This window comes from Mesoplodon densirostris, chromosome 10 (assembly GCF_025265405.1).
Source record: "Mesoplodon densirostris isolate mMesDen1 chromosome 10, mMesDen1 primary haplotype, whole genome shotgun sequence".
Lineage (NCBI taxonomy): Eukaryota > Metazoa > Chordata > Mammalia > Artiodactyla > Ziphiidae > Mesoplodon > Mesoplodon densirostris.
The window spans coordinates 71,148,925-71,168,587 of NC_082670.1; the positions used below are offsets into that span (position 1 = coordinate 71,148,925).

General features: G+C 51.1%; 1 protein-coding gene across 4 annotated transcripts in view; it reads left to right on the forward strand.

The window, feature by feature from the left end:
• Positions 1–18,183, forward strand: part of DAG1 (dystroglycan 1) — a 64,421-nt gene extending 46,238 nt beyond the window's left edge. For all 4 annotated transcript variants that reach the window (XM_060109665.1, XM_060109663.1, XM_060109664.1 and 1 more), the window contains exon 3: positions 13,356–18,183. In XM_060109665.1, coding sequence (XP_059965648.1) covers positions 13,356–15,758 — 2,403 coding nt within the window. In that variant the 3' untranslated portion in view covers positions 15,759–18,183. The remainder of the gene's footprint in view (positions 1–13,355) is intronic.
• The last annotated feature ends 1,480 nt before the right edge of the window (positions 18,184–19,663 follow it).

The following is a 19,663-nucleotide window of genomic DNA, read 5'->3' on the forward strand; positions in this document are numbered from 1 at the left end:
TCATCTCCTTTTGGGGAGGCAACCCAGAAAACAAGGGGATCTGAGATCTTTGTAACTGAAGAGTGTCTTGTCCAACCCAGGGTGGAAATTAGTTGAAACAGGAAGCTTTTGTGTGAAGAAGTACCATCCCTTTGTCTGGGGTTGTGGGACCTTGGAATTTCCCCTACTTCCTGATTGAGTTTGCATGGGAGCCATGTGGGTGGGTGGGGTGTACTCCTCAAGCTATGAACATCTCCTAGAGCAGATGTCAGCACACTTTTTCTTTAAAAAAGCCAGATAGTAAGTATTTTTTTGGCTTTGCTGGCCATATGGTTTCTGTTGCAACTCCTCAACTTTGCCAGTGTCGTATGAAAGTAGCCATAGACAATATGCAAGCGAATGGACATGGCTCTGTTCCAATAAAACTTTTTTTTTAAAACAAATTTATTTATTTAATTTATTTTTGGCTGCATTGGGTCTTTGTTGCTGCACACGGGCTTTTCTCTGTTTGCGGTGAGGGGGGCTACTCTTCGTTGTGGTGCATGGGCTTATTGCTGTGGCTTCTCTTATTGCGGAGCATGAGCTCTAGGCGCATGGGCTTCAGTAGTTGTGGCACGTGGGCTCAGTAGTTGTGGCTTGGGGGCTCTAGAGCGCAGTAGCACGGGCTTAGTTGTTCCATAGCATGTCGGATCTTCCCGGGCCAGGGCTGGAACCTGTGTCTCCTGCATTGGCAGGCGGATTCTTAACTACTGTGCTATCAGGGAAGCCGCCAATAAAACTTTACTTTTAAAAACTTTACTGAAACTGAAATTTTAATTTCATGTGATTTTCACGTGTCAAGAAATACTATATCTTCTTTTGATTTTTTTCCCCTCATTTAAAAATTGCAAAAAACATGTTTATCTCATGGGCTGTACAAAGACAGGTGGCAGCCCAGATCGAACCCGCGTCCCCTGCATTGGAAGACAGATTCTTTACCACTGGACCACTGGGGAAGTCCCATGGCCACAGTTTTCTTTTTTTAAAATAAATTTATTTATTTTATTTTATTTATTTATTTTTGGCTGCATTGGGTCTTCGTTGCTGAGCGCAGGCTTTCTCTAGTTGCAGTGAGCGGGGGCTACTCGTCGTTGTGGTGCGCGGGCTTCTTGTTGCAGAGCACGGGCTCTAGGTGCTCGGGCTTCAGTAGTTGTGGCTTGTGGGCTGTAGAGCACAGGCTCAGTAGTTGTGGTGCACGGGCTTAGTTGCTCTACAGCATGTGGGATCTTCCCGGACCAGGGCTCGAACCCGTGTCCCCTGCATTGGCAGGCAGATTCTTTTTTTTTTTTTTTTTTTTTTTTTGCTGTACGCGGGCCTCTCACTGCTGTGGCCTCTCCCGTTGCGGAGCACAGGCTCCGGACACACAGGCTCCGCGGCCATGGCTCGCGGGCCCAGCCGCTCCGCGGCATGTGGGATCTTCCGGGATCGGGGCACGAACCCGTGTCCCCTGCATCGGCAGGCAGACTCTCAACCACTGCGCCACCAGGGAAGCCCGGCAGGCAGATTCTTAACCACTGTGCCACCAGGGAAGTCCTCATGGCCATAGTTTTCTAACCCTTGGCCTACAGCATTCTTTCCCCAGAGGTGTGGCTTGAATATGAATTAAAAATATTCCAAGGTATATACTTTGTTATGGTAGTTTTTTGGGTTTTTTTTTTTTTTTTTTTTTTTTTGTGGTACGCGGGCCTCTCACTGCTGTGGCCTCTCCCGTTGTGGAGCACAGGCTCCAGACACGCAGGCTCAGCGTCCATGGCTCATGGGCCTAGCCGCTCCGCGGCATGTGGGATCCTCCTGGACCGGGGCACGAACCCATGTCCCCTGTATTGGCAGGCGGACTCTCAACCACTGTGCCACCAGGGAAGCCCTGTTATGGTAGTTTTTATTATCTGTTTTGCACTTAGATTTCTACATACACATAGTGTTCTGGCTATTATTGGTATGTTTAAAGCATAAGAACATAGTGGTTTGAAACAGCCAATTTGTTTTGCTCACAATTTTGTGGCCAAGAATTCAGAGATTTAGAGCTCATCTGGGAATCTCATCTCTGCTGCACATGGCACTAGCTAGAGTGGCTCACCTGGGCCTGGAGGATCTACTTGCAAGATGGCTCATTCATGGCTAGCAAGATGGTTCTGCCTGTTGACAGGGAGCTCACCTGGGGCTGCTGATCAAGGTCCTTAGTTTCTCTCCATGTAGACCTTTCCACAGATACCTGGATTTCCTCACAGTACAATAGCTGGGTTCCAAGATTGAGTATTCCAAGATACAGGAAGTGGAAGCTGCCAGTCTCTTAAGGTCTGGGCTTGGAAACTTGCACAGTGACACTTCCTTTGTACTCCATTGGTCAAAGCACACCCAGGCTCTAATGAGTCTTTACCAACTTGCCTCTCTCTGACCCACAAGCCCCAGGCATCTAGATTAGAAATGGTCACAAATTCCATGCCACTCTTCTCATTGAGAGGTGTGTCTATGCCCCTTTCCCTTGAATCTGGGCAGACCCACTCCTCACCTGACCCTCCTTGTGTTCTCTTCCTTTTCCTTTTTGATCCGCTCTCTTTAGCTCATGGCTTGTTCTTAGGGTGGCCTTGTGTTCTCAGAGGTGGTCATACTTCCGAAGATCCTGGCTCAGTTCCATGGAGCTCTCTCTAGTTTGTAGAGTCTTTGAGAAAGATTTCCATGTAATCTTCATAACACCCCAGTAAGCCAGTTTCTAGTTTATTAGATGAAAAATGGTGTTTTTGGAGGTACATTTCTTACCCAGTATCAAATTTCATCTTCTGAATATCCAAACCCTGTAGTGATTACCCTTGTTCCAGTGGCCACTGGAATGTTGTACATGGATTAGTCTTGACCAAAGGTGCCTTGAGTCGATACAGTGAGCTGAGTATTTGCTGTATCTGGCAGAGGGACATTTAACAGGCTTATACACTGGGGGAGCAAAGAGATTTTACTAGGAAAACAGGATTTTATCTGAGCATATCTGTCTGTGGAAAGCACACCATTTAGTAGATGATTAACCTGTAGAAAAACAGGTGAAAATGTGTGACTCTTCATCCCGAACAGTCTTTTTTTTTTTTTTTTTTTTTTTTTTTTATTTTTTTGCGGTATGCGGGCCTCTCACTGTTGTGGCCTCCCCCGTTGCGGAGCACAGGCTCCGGACGCGCAGGCTCTGGACGCGCAGACTCAGCGGCCATGGCTCACGGGCCCAGCCGCTCCGCGGCATATGGGATCCTCCCAGACCGGGGCACGAACCCGTATCCCCTGCATCGGCAGGCGGATTCTCAACCACTTGCGCCACCAGGGAGGCCCCCGAACAGTCTTGACATCAGGGTTGTGTGGGGTGGGAATCAGATCAGAAAGCCTGACTTCCTTCCTGGAGCTTTGGTTTCCCTATGTGTAAAACAGGATTGAAAAGTCTTTACATTAAGGGAGTTGGTTCCCCCCCCCATTATAATAATGATGTATAGATGTACATTGTAGAAAAAGGGAGAAAGAAAATCTCCTGTGGTTCCTACCACTAGCATACTCCTCCATCATTTTCTGCGTTCATCAAGAGGTGTCCGTGTCACATACACACACAGACATTTTAGACAGACCTGAAATCATGCTGAATCTATTTTTTAACCTTTTTTTCATTCACTGTAGTTTGAGTTTTTTTCCTTGGTTATTAAGTATTCTTTGGGAATGTAACTTTTAATGGCTGCCCAGTATTCTTGTGTATGTGAGGAATATTTCAGATCTTGGTCCCAAGGAGCCTTGTTGGGGTGACCTCCAAATCATATCCATCACTATTACTGTCATCCAAACTACCATTCTCTCACCTCTTCCCAGGTGCTCTGCCTCTGTTCTTAACCCCTTAGTCTTTTCTCCATACTGAGGCAAGAGACATCTTTATCTTTGTAAAGCTTACATCTGCTAAAAACAGGCCTCCCCTAGCCCCCTTCCCTTAGGATTAAGCCCTGTTTGATCTGGCCTCTGGCCTCTTCTCTCTCCCCTTTCCCTTTGCATACCTTGTCCCAGCCACACCAGCCTCTTTCTGCCCCACAGATATGCCAAGCTCAGGGCCCACCCCAGGCTGCTGGCTCTTTTTTTCTTCTGTCAGCATGGGTACAGCCACCTCTTTCAGGCTTAATTTCAGCATTGGAGCCCTTTCCCTCCACCCTGATAAAGGCAGATTTCTCACAAAACCCTGTGTTATCTTCTTAGCAAATTTTTGCACTTGAAATTCTTGTTAGTCTGCATGTTTAATTCCAGTCCCATAGTAGGCCTTCAAATGTTTTGGGGCTGGCAGAGGGAAGGAGAACCCCCTCAGTACCTGCAAACCTGCTTTGGATTGTCAAAGCCTACCTGCCAGGGACTTCCCTGGTGGTGCAGTGCTTAAGAAACCACCTGCCAATGCAGGGGACACGGGTTTGATCCCTGGTTCGGGAAGATCCCACATGCCGTGGAGCAACTAAGTCCATGTGCCGCAACTACTGAGCCTGTGCTCTAGAGCCCACGAGCCACAACTACTGAGCCCTCATGCCACAACTACTGAAGCCTGTGCACCTAGAGCCTGTGCTCTGCAACAAGAGAAGCCACCTCGATGAGAAGCCTGCGCACCGCAACGAAGAGTAGCCCCCACTCCCCACAACTACAGAAAGCCCGCGCACAGCAATGAAGACCCAACACAGCCAAAAATAAATAAATAAAATAAATGTATTAAAAAAAAAAAAAAAGCCTACCTGCCTGTTTGTAGGAAGAAATGCCAGCCTATGTCAGGGCAGTAAGAGACTAAGCTTGCCTAAGCCTCACGTGGGGTTCCCAGGTAAGGATTGGCCTTCCAATCAATTAGCCGAATTGCCTAATGAGGACTCATAGGCAGAGCATGGTCTGTCCTGAGACCTGATGAGATTAGATGGTGTGGTTGTCATACTTGCTGACTGGTCAGGAGATGTGCATGGGGGTTGGTGATAGAATAATTCAGTGTTTGTAACAGACCATGTAACAGTCTATAGAAGGGGTAGAAAATTAAGTCTCATGCTAAGTGAGCTGCACTGGCTACCTGCCAAGCCTTGTTGGACCTGTGTGGGCTGATGGTTGTGGTATTTCAGGAGATTGTGGCAACTTTGGGAATCACAGTGACAGAGGAAGTGCTGCTTGGCATCAGCCAGGTATACCCATCAGGTAATATCAACTCCTAAAACAAGCACTTCCCCATATTTTATACACCAGGCTTCAAGGAAGCAGGTCAGGAGAAAGAAGAAGGGGACATGCCTGCCTGGAGGATTAACCCTGAGGTCCTGGATCCTTTGCTCTGCCCCACATCTGAGACTCTTTCATGTCCAAACAGCCCTTGCCCAGTCTCATCCCAGCCAGCACCTATTACTTCCGTGCTGTTCTCTAGCTCTACCTCAAGAATCAATTTGCTATTACTGACCCCATTTTAACTCCCAAATGGATTCCATTGATCTGATGATGTAAGAAGGGGCTACGGGCTACCTCCAGACCTTGTGGCCAGCATGACCTTCCTGAAAGACCTGTGTCTTGGGTCTCTCTTCTTTTCTCCTGTGGCCTCAGGACACCCTAAAGGAGATGGTCCTGGTGTGTGCTCCCTTGGACCAGACTAGATGTCTGTATGCAAAGCTCATCCCAGGTCTCCACTGTTCTTTGCTCTCACAGCAGTCTTAGGTCTTAGAACACCCTCTCTCTTCATCAGGGTCTGTGGGTATAGGTCCCACAGGAGCCAGCTTTGCCTTTGCTGGGCAGATCCTAAGCTGTCCCAAATTGGCCATAGTATAAGTTACCCCCCTGGCTTCCCTCAGGATTGGCACCGACTCCCTAAGGGTGCCTCTCCTCTGACTTGAGTGTAGGACTGGCTGAGGAATGTGATTATATGGCTGGAGATGTTCTAACTCCTCCTCTCTGGGGTGGTCAGGAGAGAAGTCTTTGCATCTCATGAAATGATTGGGCTGCCCCTCTAGAGCCCCCTCAGATGTCTCATTTTGGTAGTGCCCATGAGGATGGCTTTTCATCCCTGCTTCCCTTTAGCCTCCTTGTCTGGAGACAATGTGGAATTTCTTTCAGCCCAAGATGTCGGCAGACTGGGAGCAGCCCTTCCTGGGACTGTGCTCTCATCTGCTGGCATAGGCCCCCAATTGTTCCCATGAGAACAATGGGTACTCTTTTTGGCCAGGAAGGGGAGCTCATGAAAGGAGTATTTCTTTGGATGCTTGCGAGCTTTGTGGCAACCCCGCCTGCGTGAGATGAACTGCAGTTTCTTCCTGCCTCAAGTGGGTGTTCCCTGGCTCTGAATTGATCCCTTGTGAACAGAGCACACTGGGAAATGTGGGTTGGCAAAGGAAGGCATCCTTGGGGGTGGGTTGTCAGAATGGCATTTGCCCAGACATATCAGCTCAAATACTTATTATTGAATATATAGGCTTCTATGTTTTAGAAAAAAAATTACTGACAAGGACTGAAAACATGACAAAGTAAAAATAGTTGATGTCAGGGCTTTGGATTGAGGGACTGATTCTGAGAATTTTATTAATGGCTATAACTATGCTAAGCTGTCCCTTACTTTAGGGGGAAAATGATTAATTTTTGTTTTCAGATGAGAACAGTTAACATCAGATAAAATGCTTCATAATTCAGACCAGAGGGGCACTGATTGGGCTGGACAAGTTGTGTTCAACATGTGATCCTGTGGCCTTGGCCTTTGTGGCAACAGCCATATTCTGGTTTGAGGTTTGAATGTCATGCAGCAGAACCAATGATTGTCTCTCATGGGTGTGGCTCTGCTCTACTTGGTAAAGCAAAGTATGTCTATCCTGGTTCTACCCTGGTTCCTCACCTTCTGTGGGGGCAAAGTCTTGGCCTTTGACCTCAAGCCAGAGGCTCTTCCTGTTGACATGTGCCATCTCCCCACAGCCCAGCCACGTGACTGCTCATGTGCATCATTTGCAGAAGGTGAGCTTGGCCACAGAGCAGATTAGTCTCATTGTCATAGTCCATGGCACAGACACAGGGTCACCCTGAATGTGAGTCAGCACCATGGGGGCCTCTGAAACGTGACTGGAAGCTGACTCCATCAGAGGGACTATTTCCTGCCCCCCTGAGCAAAGGAGCCCACCACACAGTCAGCCTGCCCCAAGGAGGCCTTGATCACCTCATGTGTGAGTGCCTCCAGGGTGTTGCCTATGGTACCCAGCCATAGACGGCTGCGGGTTGGCTCAGCTCAGCAGCTTGGGTGAGGGGTGAGGGGCTGAAGGGTCCAGGAGCCAGTGACCAGGTCTGAGGGAAGGCAGGGACTTTGCCAGGGCAGACTGCTAAGAGGCCCAAGCAGTGGGGTGTCACAGGGCAGCAGTTTGTGCCACTGTGAAATGGACCAGTGAGAAGACCCTCTGGCACATCTGTTGGGGATTCAGGGAAGGGCCCAGCCTGAACCCCTGGGGCTGTCCTGTCTTGAGGTGTTGGTTGGAAGGTGCCACCACTGAGGCTCAAAGGACCCTCCGAAAGGTTTTTAGTGTGGGGGAATTCTCACCAAATACATTTTTTTTTTTTTTTCGGTACGCGGGCCTCTCACTGTTGTGGCCTCTCCCGCCGCGGAGCACAGGCTCCAGACGTGCAGGCTCAGCCAGCAGCCATGGCTCACGGGCCCAGCCGCTCCGCGGCATATGGGATCCCCCTGGACTGGGGCACGAACCCATGTCCCCTGCATCAGCAGGCGGACTCCCAACCACTGTACCACCAGGGAAGCCCCAAATGCAGTTTCTTGATTATACTTCATTCCTAAGATCCCTCTTTGTTGGCCAGCATCAGCTCACCCAAGTGACAAGGATATGAAAGTGCTCATCCATCTTTCTGGAACTTTTGCTTGCCATTTCTAAGTCCCATAACTCCTGCATGGGTAAGATACCACCTTGTGGTTTCTGAGTGATAAAGCTTAGGTTTTCTTGGTTTTAGAAACCAGTGGTCATATAGTTAATTAAGCCCTAGTGAGAGTCCAACTCCTCAGTTTTGATGGGCAGAAATCTGTTCTTTGATGAGGGACTAAGTAATATAAGCTCCTCTGCCGATTTGTTCTTTCTCCAGGTCTGTTATGTTGATTTGGGGTGAGGGACTCTACTTGCGTGGCATGGTGTTTAGCACAGGTGCTGTATCTTTATCAGACCAAGTGTTTGACAGTCTACTGTGCAAGAGAAGGCTCCAGCGGAGAAGTTGAAGAGAATGTCTGAGAACTGAATAGGAAGTCAGTTACTAGTCATCTGCTAGTATAGACTGAGGAGTGACCAAAACCTTCACGTTTGGCAGTTCCCCAATCATTGGTCATGGTGATTATTTGTGGTCATCGCTGGGCAGTTATGTGTCTGCCCAGGTTTTGTGGTTTTGATTCTTAATGTTTTTGGATGTACTTTATGGATCAAGATTTCTAAAATTGGGTGTGTGGCTGTTCAAGATCTTGTTTTCCTCAGTGCTGGGCTTGCCTTCCATCTCAGAAGCATGTTCTCTCTGAGGGTTGCTGAAACTGGAAAGATTTCTGGCTCTTTGTGAGTGGCCTGTGATCTAGAGCCCATGATCTCAAATCAGGCTTCCTCCTGCAGTTTCTGCCTCCTGCAGGAGGAAGCCTGATTCCTCCTGTGGCCTCTCCCGCCGCGGAGCACAGGCTCCGGACGCGCAGGCTCAGCGGCCATGGCTCACGGGCCCAGCCTCTCCGTGGCATGTGGGATCACACCTCAAGACAGGACAGCCCCAGGGGTTCAGGCTGGGCCCTTCCCTGAATCCCCAACAGATGTGCCAGAGGGTCTTCTCACTGGTCCATTTCACAGGGGGGGAACACCCTCCTGTTCCCATTGCCTGAAGTCTCCTTTCCAAGATGGCTGCTTTATAAGGTCAGCAAGGGAGTGTTGGTATTTAATGATGGAGGGTGACTTGAAAACCTGGGGGTGACTTGAAACCCTGGGGGAGTTCCATGGCCAGGGACAGCCTGTCACCCCAATTACATGTGCTGGTGTTATGAGCACTTTACAGAGAGCTCTGATTCCTGCTTTTTGTCTGCCATTCCTAGCCTGGCAGCCCTTAGAGAGTCAGTTGTGGGTGGTTACAGTACAGCTAGGACAGAAATTTCTATGAGTAAACTAAGGATTCCAAGGATAGTCGGAATCTCATGTACAAATGTGCCAGGATCAAGCACATCTCTTTTAGACTTAGAGGATGTGAGTGCTGGCTTTGGGCTGTCACCTGCAGCAAGTTCTCCCTGCCCTCTATGCCCCTCAACGTTTTCATCCACTCTTAGCAAACAGGTCTTAACAGGTAAGCAAGTCCCTGAGAGTCCCCAGCCTTGGCCATGTTCCCCTATAGGGTCCTGGCTTCCTCTTCCTGTGGCCTCTCCACTTCCCTTTGATGCTTTGAGTTTCTGCTTTGGGGTATGAACAGGGAGACAAAGCCTCAGTGTGTGCTGGGTCCAAGGCCATTTGGGAAAGAGGATGAGGGAGTGGAGCCTGGACACGCCCTGGATCCATTCCTGCAGCAGCCTCACAATGTGTACTGTGTCCTCTCTCAGCCCATAGGGGCGGGTGAGGAACCAGCACTGACAGAGTCCAGCGTGTGCCTGGCCCTGTGATCATACAAGGCTGGCATCTTTTCCCCCTTCTTACATGTGAGAAAACTGAGGCTGAGGTTGGATGAAGCCTCAGACTGCCTGGAGATGGGGCTTTCCTTCAGGTACGGTGTTTTTATAGAGATGAGTCCTGGCTTGTCATGGGGGCTGTGTCTCTGAGAAGGAACTTTCATATCCCACTTCACCCTTAGGCCCTGAGAGGAAAAGTGGTCTAGATCCTGGAAGTTTTGCAAGCTGGGGAGGATGTCCAGAGTTCCCATGGACTGAGGGGCTCCTGCTTTGTCACGGTAGAGCAGGTGTTGCATCCCAGAGTGTTCCCTCAACTGAGTGCCCTTGAGAGGGAGGAGGGCTGCTAGTGGAATCCTTTGGGGACTGTGGACACTGCCAGACCTTCAGGCATGTTCAGACTTCCCAGTTCAGGGGCTTTCCCTAAATGGCCTTGAAAATGCAGAGATGTCAGCTTCCCTGTGACTTGGATAGGTTCCTTGTGGAACTCAGGTTTGTTTTGCTTCCTGTGGCCTTTCTATTAAAATGAATCATTGCCAACCAACGTGCTGCCTGGATCTGATGTTTGCAGTACCAAGATGTTCAGAGATGCATGGATTTTAGAACGTTCAGGTTAGAATCTCTCCTTGTCTGAGGAGTACCCAAGACACCGGGGACTGTTTGCTTCCGGGTGTTGATCCAGGTTTAATACCTATCCTGTGGCCAGGGCTCTAGTACCTTGAGGAGCCAGAATTTGCAGAAGGGAGGGCAGGTGCAGGGTGGAGTGGCTTGGCTCTGTTTTTCTGACATGGCTTATCCCAAATGTTGTCTCTAAAGCTGTGGGTAGACCATAGTGAAAGAATTTGTTTCAGTAACCAAAATGAAGCTACACAGTTCTGCTCTTCCATCACCCAGTTTGAGATTGAGCATTATAACTTGCTTTGGTGAAACCTGGGGTTTTCTTTTTTTTTTTTTTGCGGTATGCGGGCCTCTCACTGTTGTGGCCTCTCCCGTTGCGGAGTACAGGCTCCGGACGCGCAGGCTCAGCGGCCATGGCTCACGGGCCCAGCCACTCCGCGGCATGTGGAATCCTCCCGGACCGGGGCATGAACCCGTATCCCCTGCATCGGCAGGCGGACTCTCAACCACTGTGCCACCAGGGAGGCCCTGGGGTTTTCTTTAATGTTTGTTATTTATGTTACACATTATTAACATGTTAAAATGTTACTTGGCATAGTTCAAATAAGTGTATATTTTCTAAGTCTGGCTGTGTGGGAGCCTTGACCAACCTGGGTTTATGCCTTAGGGCATGTCTGACAACAGAACTGTGGCTGTTGGGGGTCAGCAGAATGGGAAGCCAAGCCAGCCAGGGAAGCTTGAGGAGGCGAGGGCCCTTCTCTGTTCTCTCTGTTATAAAGTGTCCTTACGTAATTGAGACAGACTTGAAAAAGCACTGGCGCTGCTTACTCATCTGTGCTGATGGAACACACGGTGCTGGGCACAGGCCTAACTGCCTGGCCACTGAGGCATATCCCATGGGCCTGGCCAGCCACTTGGCACCCATCTGGAGCCTCTCCTGGTCTCTCTTGGCCCTGTTCAGTCTTCTCAACAAGTGGCTTCTCCATGGCTGACTTCATCCAGAGCTCCATTCTTGGCCCTCCCTTTCTCCTTTCTCTGCCCCATCTCTTGCAGGTGTGCTTTCATTCCAGTGGTAGTCATTGGGATGGAGTGGGCTTAGGAGAAATACCCTTGGGTGGCCAGAAACCTGGGTCCACGCCCTGGCTCACCTACTCTCTTCCTCTCAGGAAGTTCTTACCCCACCCCTGTAAAACATCTCATGGTTCCCTTGACTACTCCATTTGGCCTTAACATCTTTGCTTCACATTTTTTGCAAAACTAGATCATTCAACCTTTGCTTTATATGTTTGTATGTGGATGTGGCAGTTTTTGTATTTAACATAATTGAACTGAAAAAATTTAAACCATAGGTTTTTCAGTCAAAGCAGTTGTAATAAATATTTTTGTAGCTAAAAAAGATTGTAAAGGAAGAACATATTTAGTGTTTTTCATAGATTTGAAGACACCCATGTTTACAGTTATTTTACCATTTCTGATGTTGGCTCTGTTTGCAGTGGATGGTGAGTGATGGGATGGGGGATTCTTAGTGGTTCATTAATTAGATGATTGTGCACCCTAGAGTTGATGGAATGTGGTGTCGCAAAAGAAACTCTGTGAACTCAGTGGTTCAGAGAGCAGTCAGTAAAGGACAACTCCTAATAATGTCATATGTCTTCTCATGGCTTTTTGCTGGAGGTAGGAAATCTCTTTATAGGCAGGGTAAATATCTGGTCTCTGATAAGGTTGATGGAATGGCATGCACATGGACACCCGGGTCCTGGCTGGGAAGAGCAAGTATGAGTTCAGGGTCTCTTCCCCAATCACTCAGGCACCCGGCTCTTGGAAGGAGGAAGCCTGACGAACCAGAGCCCCTGGGGGGCCCAGCAGCCATAGCTGTGGCCTTCCTGCCACAGGGAGGGAAGCGTTTTAGTTTCCCTCTCCTGACAAGCAGTGACCATGAAGGGCAATCCCTGGGCCGAGGCCGGCAGTAAGACATGCCATCTGTTGGTCATTGTGTTTCTGGACTTGATGGACAGGGCAGTGGAGCTGACTGAGAGTGCCTTTAGGCAGACCAGAGAGTGGGTCCCACCTTTCTTGCACTGGGGGCAGGAGTAGGTGTTTCCCGAAGGTGAGAGAAGTCATAGATGGAGCCTGGGCAAGAGGCGAGTCTTGTTTCCCTCTTGTCAGCTGATGGTGGAAGTTTTTATGGTGGCATTCCTTTGGGGGCTTTACGTATTACCAGTCATGTTGCTGTGGAGAAGGACTTCCACCCTGAAATAGGTCTGGGAGGTGCTGTTGGGTGGAAAAGGGGATGAGCTCCTGAGGCCTGCTCTGTGCTTCGGCTTTCCAAGGACAGAGGTGAGCTCTGTCCATTTCCCAAACTTAGTTGACTACAGAATTCTCTTTTAGAGAGACTGGAGGTCCTTGGAATGCCTTTGATAAACACTCTTCTTAGAATAATTGTTTACATTCCCCTACCCTGGGCATTGCCGTTCTTCTTGAGATTTGAAAAGCAGTGTTAAGACATTACATACAGCTAACCAGATGTGCCCCACTACACTTGAATGTAACATGGTGGTTGTAAAATGAGGCATTTGGGGGTATTGAGTTGTCCCTGCACCCAGACCTGTGTGCATTTCCACTTCTGGGCAGGAGAGGCACTCTAGGCCAGGCATATACCTTGAGCAAAGTTGTGGTGTCTGTGGAGGGTAGGGTAGAAGTCTGAGGCAAGGCTGGAAAGTAGTGCTGAGGGATGAGACACCTGGGCTTGATTCTGCAGGCAGAGTGGACGAGTAGGTGGCAGGGCACTTCACTGGTATAAAAACCTGCAACATTCTTGAGCTCCATGGCATCAGTTCTCTGGGATGAGACATGTGTTTTGAGTGCCAGAACTGCTATCTCCCCACCGTGTGGCCTTGGACGAATCATTTGCCTTCCATACTAGCCCATCTGGCAGCCCCAGTCTTTCGTGACAGGTAAATGAGCTCGAGGAGGGAGGCGTTGGTTCCTCCACCAGGAATTCTGAATTGTACCTCAGGCCTGTCACACAGGCTAGGCCAGTGGTTAATTGTTGTGATCATTTTCGGGTTATGCAGTGATGGTGGCAATTAACTCATGCTGACATCTCTTCTAGGTATCAGCAGCAGGGAAGGAGGCCTTACCGTCCTGGCTGCAGTGGGACCCACAGAGCCACACCCTGGAGGGTCTCCCCCTTGACACTGATAAGGGCGTGCATTACATTTCAGTGAGCGCTGCACGTCTGGGGGCCAATGGAAGCCACGTCCCACAGACTTCCAGTGTGTTCTCTATCGAGGTCTACCCTGAAGACCACAGTGAGCCACAGTCTGTGCGGGCGGTGTCACCAGACCCTGGTGAGGTGGTATCATCTGTCTGTGCTGCTGATGAGCCTGTGACTGTCCTGACGGTAATTCTGGATGCTGACCTCACCAAGATGACCCCAAAGCAAAGGATTGACCTTCTGCACAGGATGCGGAGCTTCTCAGAAGTGGAGCTTCACAACATGAAGTTGGTGCCAGTGGTGAATAACAGACTGTTTGACATGTCGGCTTTCATGGCTGGCCCAGGAAATGCAAAAAAGGTGGTAGAGAATGGGGCCCTGCTCTCCTGGAAGCTGGGCTGCTCCCTGAACCAGAACAGTGTGCCTGACATTCGTGGTGTGGAGGTCCCCGCCAGGGAAGGTGCTATGTCTGCCCAGCTTGGCTACCCTGTGGTGGGTTGGCACATCGCCAACAAGAAACCCCCTCTCCCCAAACGCATCCGGAGGCAGATCCATGCCACACCCACACCTGTCACTGCCATTGGGCCCCCAACCACGGCCATCCAGGAGCCACCATCCAGAATTGTGCCCACCCCCACATCTCCAGCCATTGCTCCTCCAACCGAGACCATGACTCCTCCAGTCAGGGATCCTGTTCCTGGGAAGCCCACAGTCACCATTCGGACTCGAGGTGCCATTATTCAGACCCCAACCCTCGGCCCCATCCAACCCACTCGGGTGTCAGAAGCTGGCACCACAGTTCCTGGCCAGATCCGCCCAACAATGACAATTCCTGGCTATGTGGAGCCCACGGCAGTTGCTACCCCTCCCACAATTACCACCAAGAAGCCACGAGTATCCACGCCAAAACCAGCCACACCTTCTACTGATTCCTCAACCACCACAACTAGAAGGCCGACCAAGAAGCCACGGACACCCCGACCGGTGCCCCGGGTCACCACCAAAGCTCCTGTCACTAGATTGGAAACCGCCTCCCCGCCTACTCGCATCCGCACCACCACCAGTGGGATGCCCCGCGGAGGAGAACCCAACCAGCGCCCAGAGCTCAAGAACCATATCGACAGGGTGGATGCCTGGGTTGGCACCTATTTTGAGGTGAAGATCCCGTCAGACACCTTCTATGACAACGAAGACACCACCACTGATAAGCTTAAGCTGACCCTGAAGCTTCGGGAGCAGCAGTTGGTAGGCGAGAAGTCTTGGGTGCAGTTCAACAGCAACAGCCAGCTCATGTATGGCCTGCCTGACAGCAGCCACGTGGGCAAGCACGAATATTTCATGCACGCCACAGACAAAGGGGGCCTATCAGCTGTGGATGCCTTCGAGATCCATGTCCACAGGCGCCCTCAAGGGGATAGGGCTCCTGCTAGGTTCAAGGCCAAGTTTGTGGGTGACCCAGCAACTGTGGTGAATGACATTCACAAGAAGATTGCCCTGGTGAAGAAGCTAGCCTTCGCCTTTGGGGACCGCAACTGCAGCACCATCACTCTGCAGAATATCACCCGGGGCTCCATTGTGGTGGAATGGACCAACAATACACTGCCCCTGGAACCCTGCCCCAAGGAGCAGATCACGGGGCTGAGCCGGAGGATCGCTGAGGATGATGGCAGACCTCGAGCTGCCTTCGTCAACGCCTTGGAGCCCGACTTCAAGGCCATGAGCATTTCTGTGACAGGCTCTGGCAGCTGTCGGCATCTACAGTTTGTCCCAGTGGCGCCACCCAGGAGGGTGCCCTCAGAGGCACCACCTACGGAGGTGCCAGATAGGGACCCTGAGAAGAGCAGTGAGGATGATGTCTACCTGCACACGGTCATTCCGGCTGTGGTGGTTGCAGCGATCCTGCTTATCGCTGGCATCATTGCCATGATCTGCTATCGCAAGAAGAGGAAGGGCAAGCTCACCCTCGAGGACCAGGCCACCTTCATCAAGAAGGGGGTGCCTATCATCTTTGCAGACGAACTGGATGACTCTAAGCCCCCACCCTCCTCCAGCATGCCGCTTATCCTGCAGGAGGAAAAAGCCCCCCTCCCCCCTCCTGAGTACCCCAACCAGAATGTGCCCGAGACCACTCCTCTGAACCAGGACACCATGGGAGAGTACACACCCCTGCGGGATGAGGATCCCAATGCGCCTCCCTACCAGCCCCCGCCGCCCTTCACAGCCCCCATGGAAGGCAAGGGCTCCCGTCCCAAGAACATGACCCCATACCGGTCACCCCCTCCCTATGTCCCCCCTTAACCCACAAGCGCCTGGGTGGAGGCAGGGGTAGGGCAGGGCCCTGGAGACAACACGCTGTTGTCTGTGGAGACCAGTGGCCTGCAGACCATCACCCACTGGGAGCCGACACCTGACCTAGCACACGCTGACACACACGGGGCCTGGACAAGCCCGCCCACTTGGTCCTCCTAAACCCCAAAGCAGCTGGAGAGACTTTGGGGACATTTTTACTTTTACTTTTTGCCTAACAGCTTTTTGTTTGTTCATAGAAAATTCTTCGCTGCGTTTTTGAAGGCTGGCTCTGAAAGCACCGTTTGGAGTAGAGGTAGATGGAGGGAGCGAGGAACCGTGAATGAACTCGCAGGCAGTGCTGGGCGCCCTCCCGGCTCTCTGCGTTTTGCCTTTAACACTAACTGTACTGTTTTTTCTATTCACGTGTGTCTAGCTGCAGGATGTAACATGGAAAACAGTAGCTAAAGATTAAATTCAAAGGACTTTCAGAAGTTAAGGTTAAGTTTTTACATTTAATCTGCTGTTTACCTAAACTTGTATGTGTAATTTTTGGGTGGGTATGGGAAATTGCTTTGCTAAAAATAAGCTCCCAGGGTGTTTCAAAGTTAGAGAAGACCAAGGGACAGTATTTTTTATCAAAGGAATCCTATTTTTTCACACTACGTAAACTTCGTTGCTCTGATACCCCAGAGAGCCTGACTGGGGGCCTCCTGGCCCTGGCTCAGGGGCCAGGGCCCTGGTGCTGGGTTTGCTGTCCCACTGTTGCCAGGGGCTGGAAGCTGGAGGGGCCTCTTAGGCCATGGACATCCACACCCCCACCCCATGCACGCTAGTGGCCCACAACCAAGGGGTCTTCATTTCCATGGAAAGGGGACTCCAAGAGGCAGTGGTGGCCGTGGCCCCCAACCTAGGTGCTCCAGGTGGGCCAGCTGCTCGTGGGGATGCCTGGGGAGGTCGAGAGACTCGACCACATCAACCTGTTTTCTTTTACCCTTTTTCTGTGTGTTTTTTTTTCCCCTCCTAAAAGGAATATCATGGATTTTTGAAACACTCAGTGGGGGACATTTTGGTGAAGATGCAATATTTTTATGTCATGTGATGCTCTTTCCTCACTTGACCTTGGCCACTTTGTCCCAACAGTCCACAGCCCAACCCTGACCCACCCCACCCCTTTTCTCTGGCGCTCCAGTCCCAGGCCTTGGGCTTGAACAGCTGGGAAAGGTCCGGTGGCTGGGGAGGAGTGCCAGCAATAGTTCATAGTAAAAATTTGGGGGCTCTCAAAGCTAATTTTTTACTAAAGTTTTTATACAGCCTCAAATTGTTTTATTAAAAAAATAATTAAAAATGGTGATGCTTACAGCAGTTTGTACAAGCTCTTAGTGTTGATTCCATGGGACTGACGGCTTTGCTCATTTTGATTTTTTTTCCCCCCTTCTTTTCCTAATGGTTTAAATTCTGGAATTACACTGGGGCTTCTTTTGCCTTTTTTAGCAGAACATCCGTCCATCCATCTGCACCTCTGTCCCGTGACTCAGGGGCACCCACTCAGCTTTGATTCTCCTCCTTTGGAAGAAACCATTTTGAGCATGATTTCTTGATGTCTGAGAGTTATTTTGGGTACCTTTTAGGGAGGAATGCCTTGTGCAATAATGTAATCCTTCCGTGATCGAGGGCGGGTGGGTGGACCCAGGCTCCCTTTGCACACCAAGCAGCCACTTCTAAGCCATATTGACCATTTTGCAGAGGATTCATGTGTGCTGCCTCAGGAGGGGAGGGACGGTCAGAGTGGAGGGGTCTCCACCCTGCCCTTCTCTGGAGGGTATTCCTGGTTGCGCCTTCTCCCACAGGGCCTAGCCTCTCTCTCCTGCCTGGTCCCCTGGTGGGGTGAGCAGTGCCACTGTGGGGGAAGCCTGTAGATGAGGGCTCAGTGGACCTGTGATAACTGGGCCTTGTGCCTCCAAGCCCTGATCCAAGCCGGAGTTTCCCCAGTGCCCCAGAGTCAGGAGCGCAAGCTGAGTCTGACCTGGTGAGATTATTTTTGATGACCTTGCCAAAAGATAAACAATTTTCAGTGTTTCAGGTGAGGGCTTTGAAAGGCCTTCCAAATAGCTCCGTTGCCCCTAGCAACCCCACCATCGGGCATTGCCACGCAGAGACGTGGCTGGCCCAGAGTGGCCTGTTACCATAGCAACAGGAGGCGATGGGGCAGTGAACAGAATAACAACAGCAACAATGCCCTTGCAGGCCGCCTCCTCCCCTGAGTGCCCGGCTGGCAGTGGTCTTTGGACTCTGTGAGACAGAGAGCCAATCTCACATTCAAGTGTTCACCAACCACTGACGTGTTTTTATTTCCTTCTATATGATTTTAAGATGTGTTTTCTGCATTCTGTATAGAAACATATCGAACTAAATAAAACTGTCTTTATTACAATGCCATTGCCTCCAAGCATCTCTTTCCCTGGCCCCTACACAACATGAGTATAGGGTGGAACTGGAGTCCATGCGACAGAGGGAAGAGGGGACCCAGCTAGGCCCACTCGGAGGTGGCCTTTGAGCAGCTGACCAAATAGCCTTCACATCCTTACCATTTCTGTGCCTCTGGGAGGGGTGGGTGTATGCACCAGAAGCTCTGCCAACCAGTGAGCCCTCCTTAGCACCTCTTCTGCCTGAGCCAGCTGAGATAAATCTCCTTGAGCCTCAGTTTCCTCATCTGTAGTGCGGGGTGGGGAGAGGAACGGGCAAAAAACCCAATGAGACTGGGCGGGAGGGGAGGATGGTGGGAGAGGTCTTGCTACAGGTGGTCTGCCCCAGAGTGGGTCAGCTTCTGCAGGTCCCAGACAGGGGTCCCTCAGGCTGGGCCCCCTGCCCACTACCTTGTGGGGTTGAGGCTGGCCAGTCTCCCAGGTAGTCTCAAGGCAGGTTTGGCCTTGGCATTGGCCTTGGAGTGGAGAGAAGGGGAGAATGGTTTCTGGCCAGGCTGTTCTGCCCTCATTGGGCCTATAGTTTCTGGGAGCCTGCCCCTAAGTGCCCTGCCTGGGATAGACAGGCCAGCTGGGTAGCCTTAGCATGACTTAGTGCCCAGGAAGGGGCAGGTTGTCCTGGGACACTGCCAGGGCGTGGGAGGCAGGGGATGCAGCAGCTGTGTCTTCAGAGGCAGGATCATGGCCATTGGTCACAGAACAACTGGTGCCTCTTTTGGGCTCACTCCCACCACCACAGGGTCCTCACCGTCTCCACCTACAGCCCCCAGGCTGCTTCTCTGCTCACAACTTTCAAGACCCATAGCTGAGACTGGTCCTGTATTGCAGATAGAACTGAGTCCCAGAGTGGGGAGTTGGGGGTCAATTACTTGTAGGATACCGCACTGATAAATACCAGGAAAAGCTGTCCCCAGTGCAGAGTTCAGGGACACATACCTCACCCCAAGACCTAGCAGCAGGAGCTCAGGAAATGACCCTGCCCTTGCTCTCTTGGCCTCAGGAAGTTCTGCTTAATATCTAACCTGAAGCCACTGATGGAGGTGACCCTAGAGTCTCAGCTGGGGTGGGGCTAAGTTGGTCTGTTTGTGTCCCTGTGAAGGCTCCGTGTGTCCAGGAGGTGCCCCTGGGTGGTTTCCGGGCGGTAGCAGAGGCAGCTCTCAACCTTGGTAGTGGTTCAGGGGCGCCCATGTCAGCCCGGTGCAGAGCCAATTGCCAGGGGCTCTGGGCCAAAGCGGGAGGACAGTGTCCATGGGCTCCCAGGAGGTGGCGCCACAGGCTGGAGTAAGCCTGACAGCAATGGGCAAGTCAGGCTCTGGGCGGGGTTAAGTAACAGCGGAGGCTGGCTGTGGGAGGGTGGAACCCGGCCTAGAGCAGAGCTGAGACGGCCGGGCACTGGACCAAGCCTGGAGGGGGGCGGGGCCGAGCGGGGCTGTA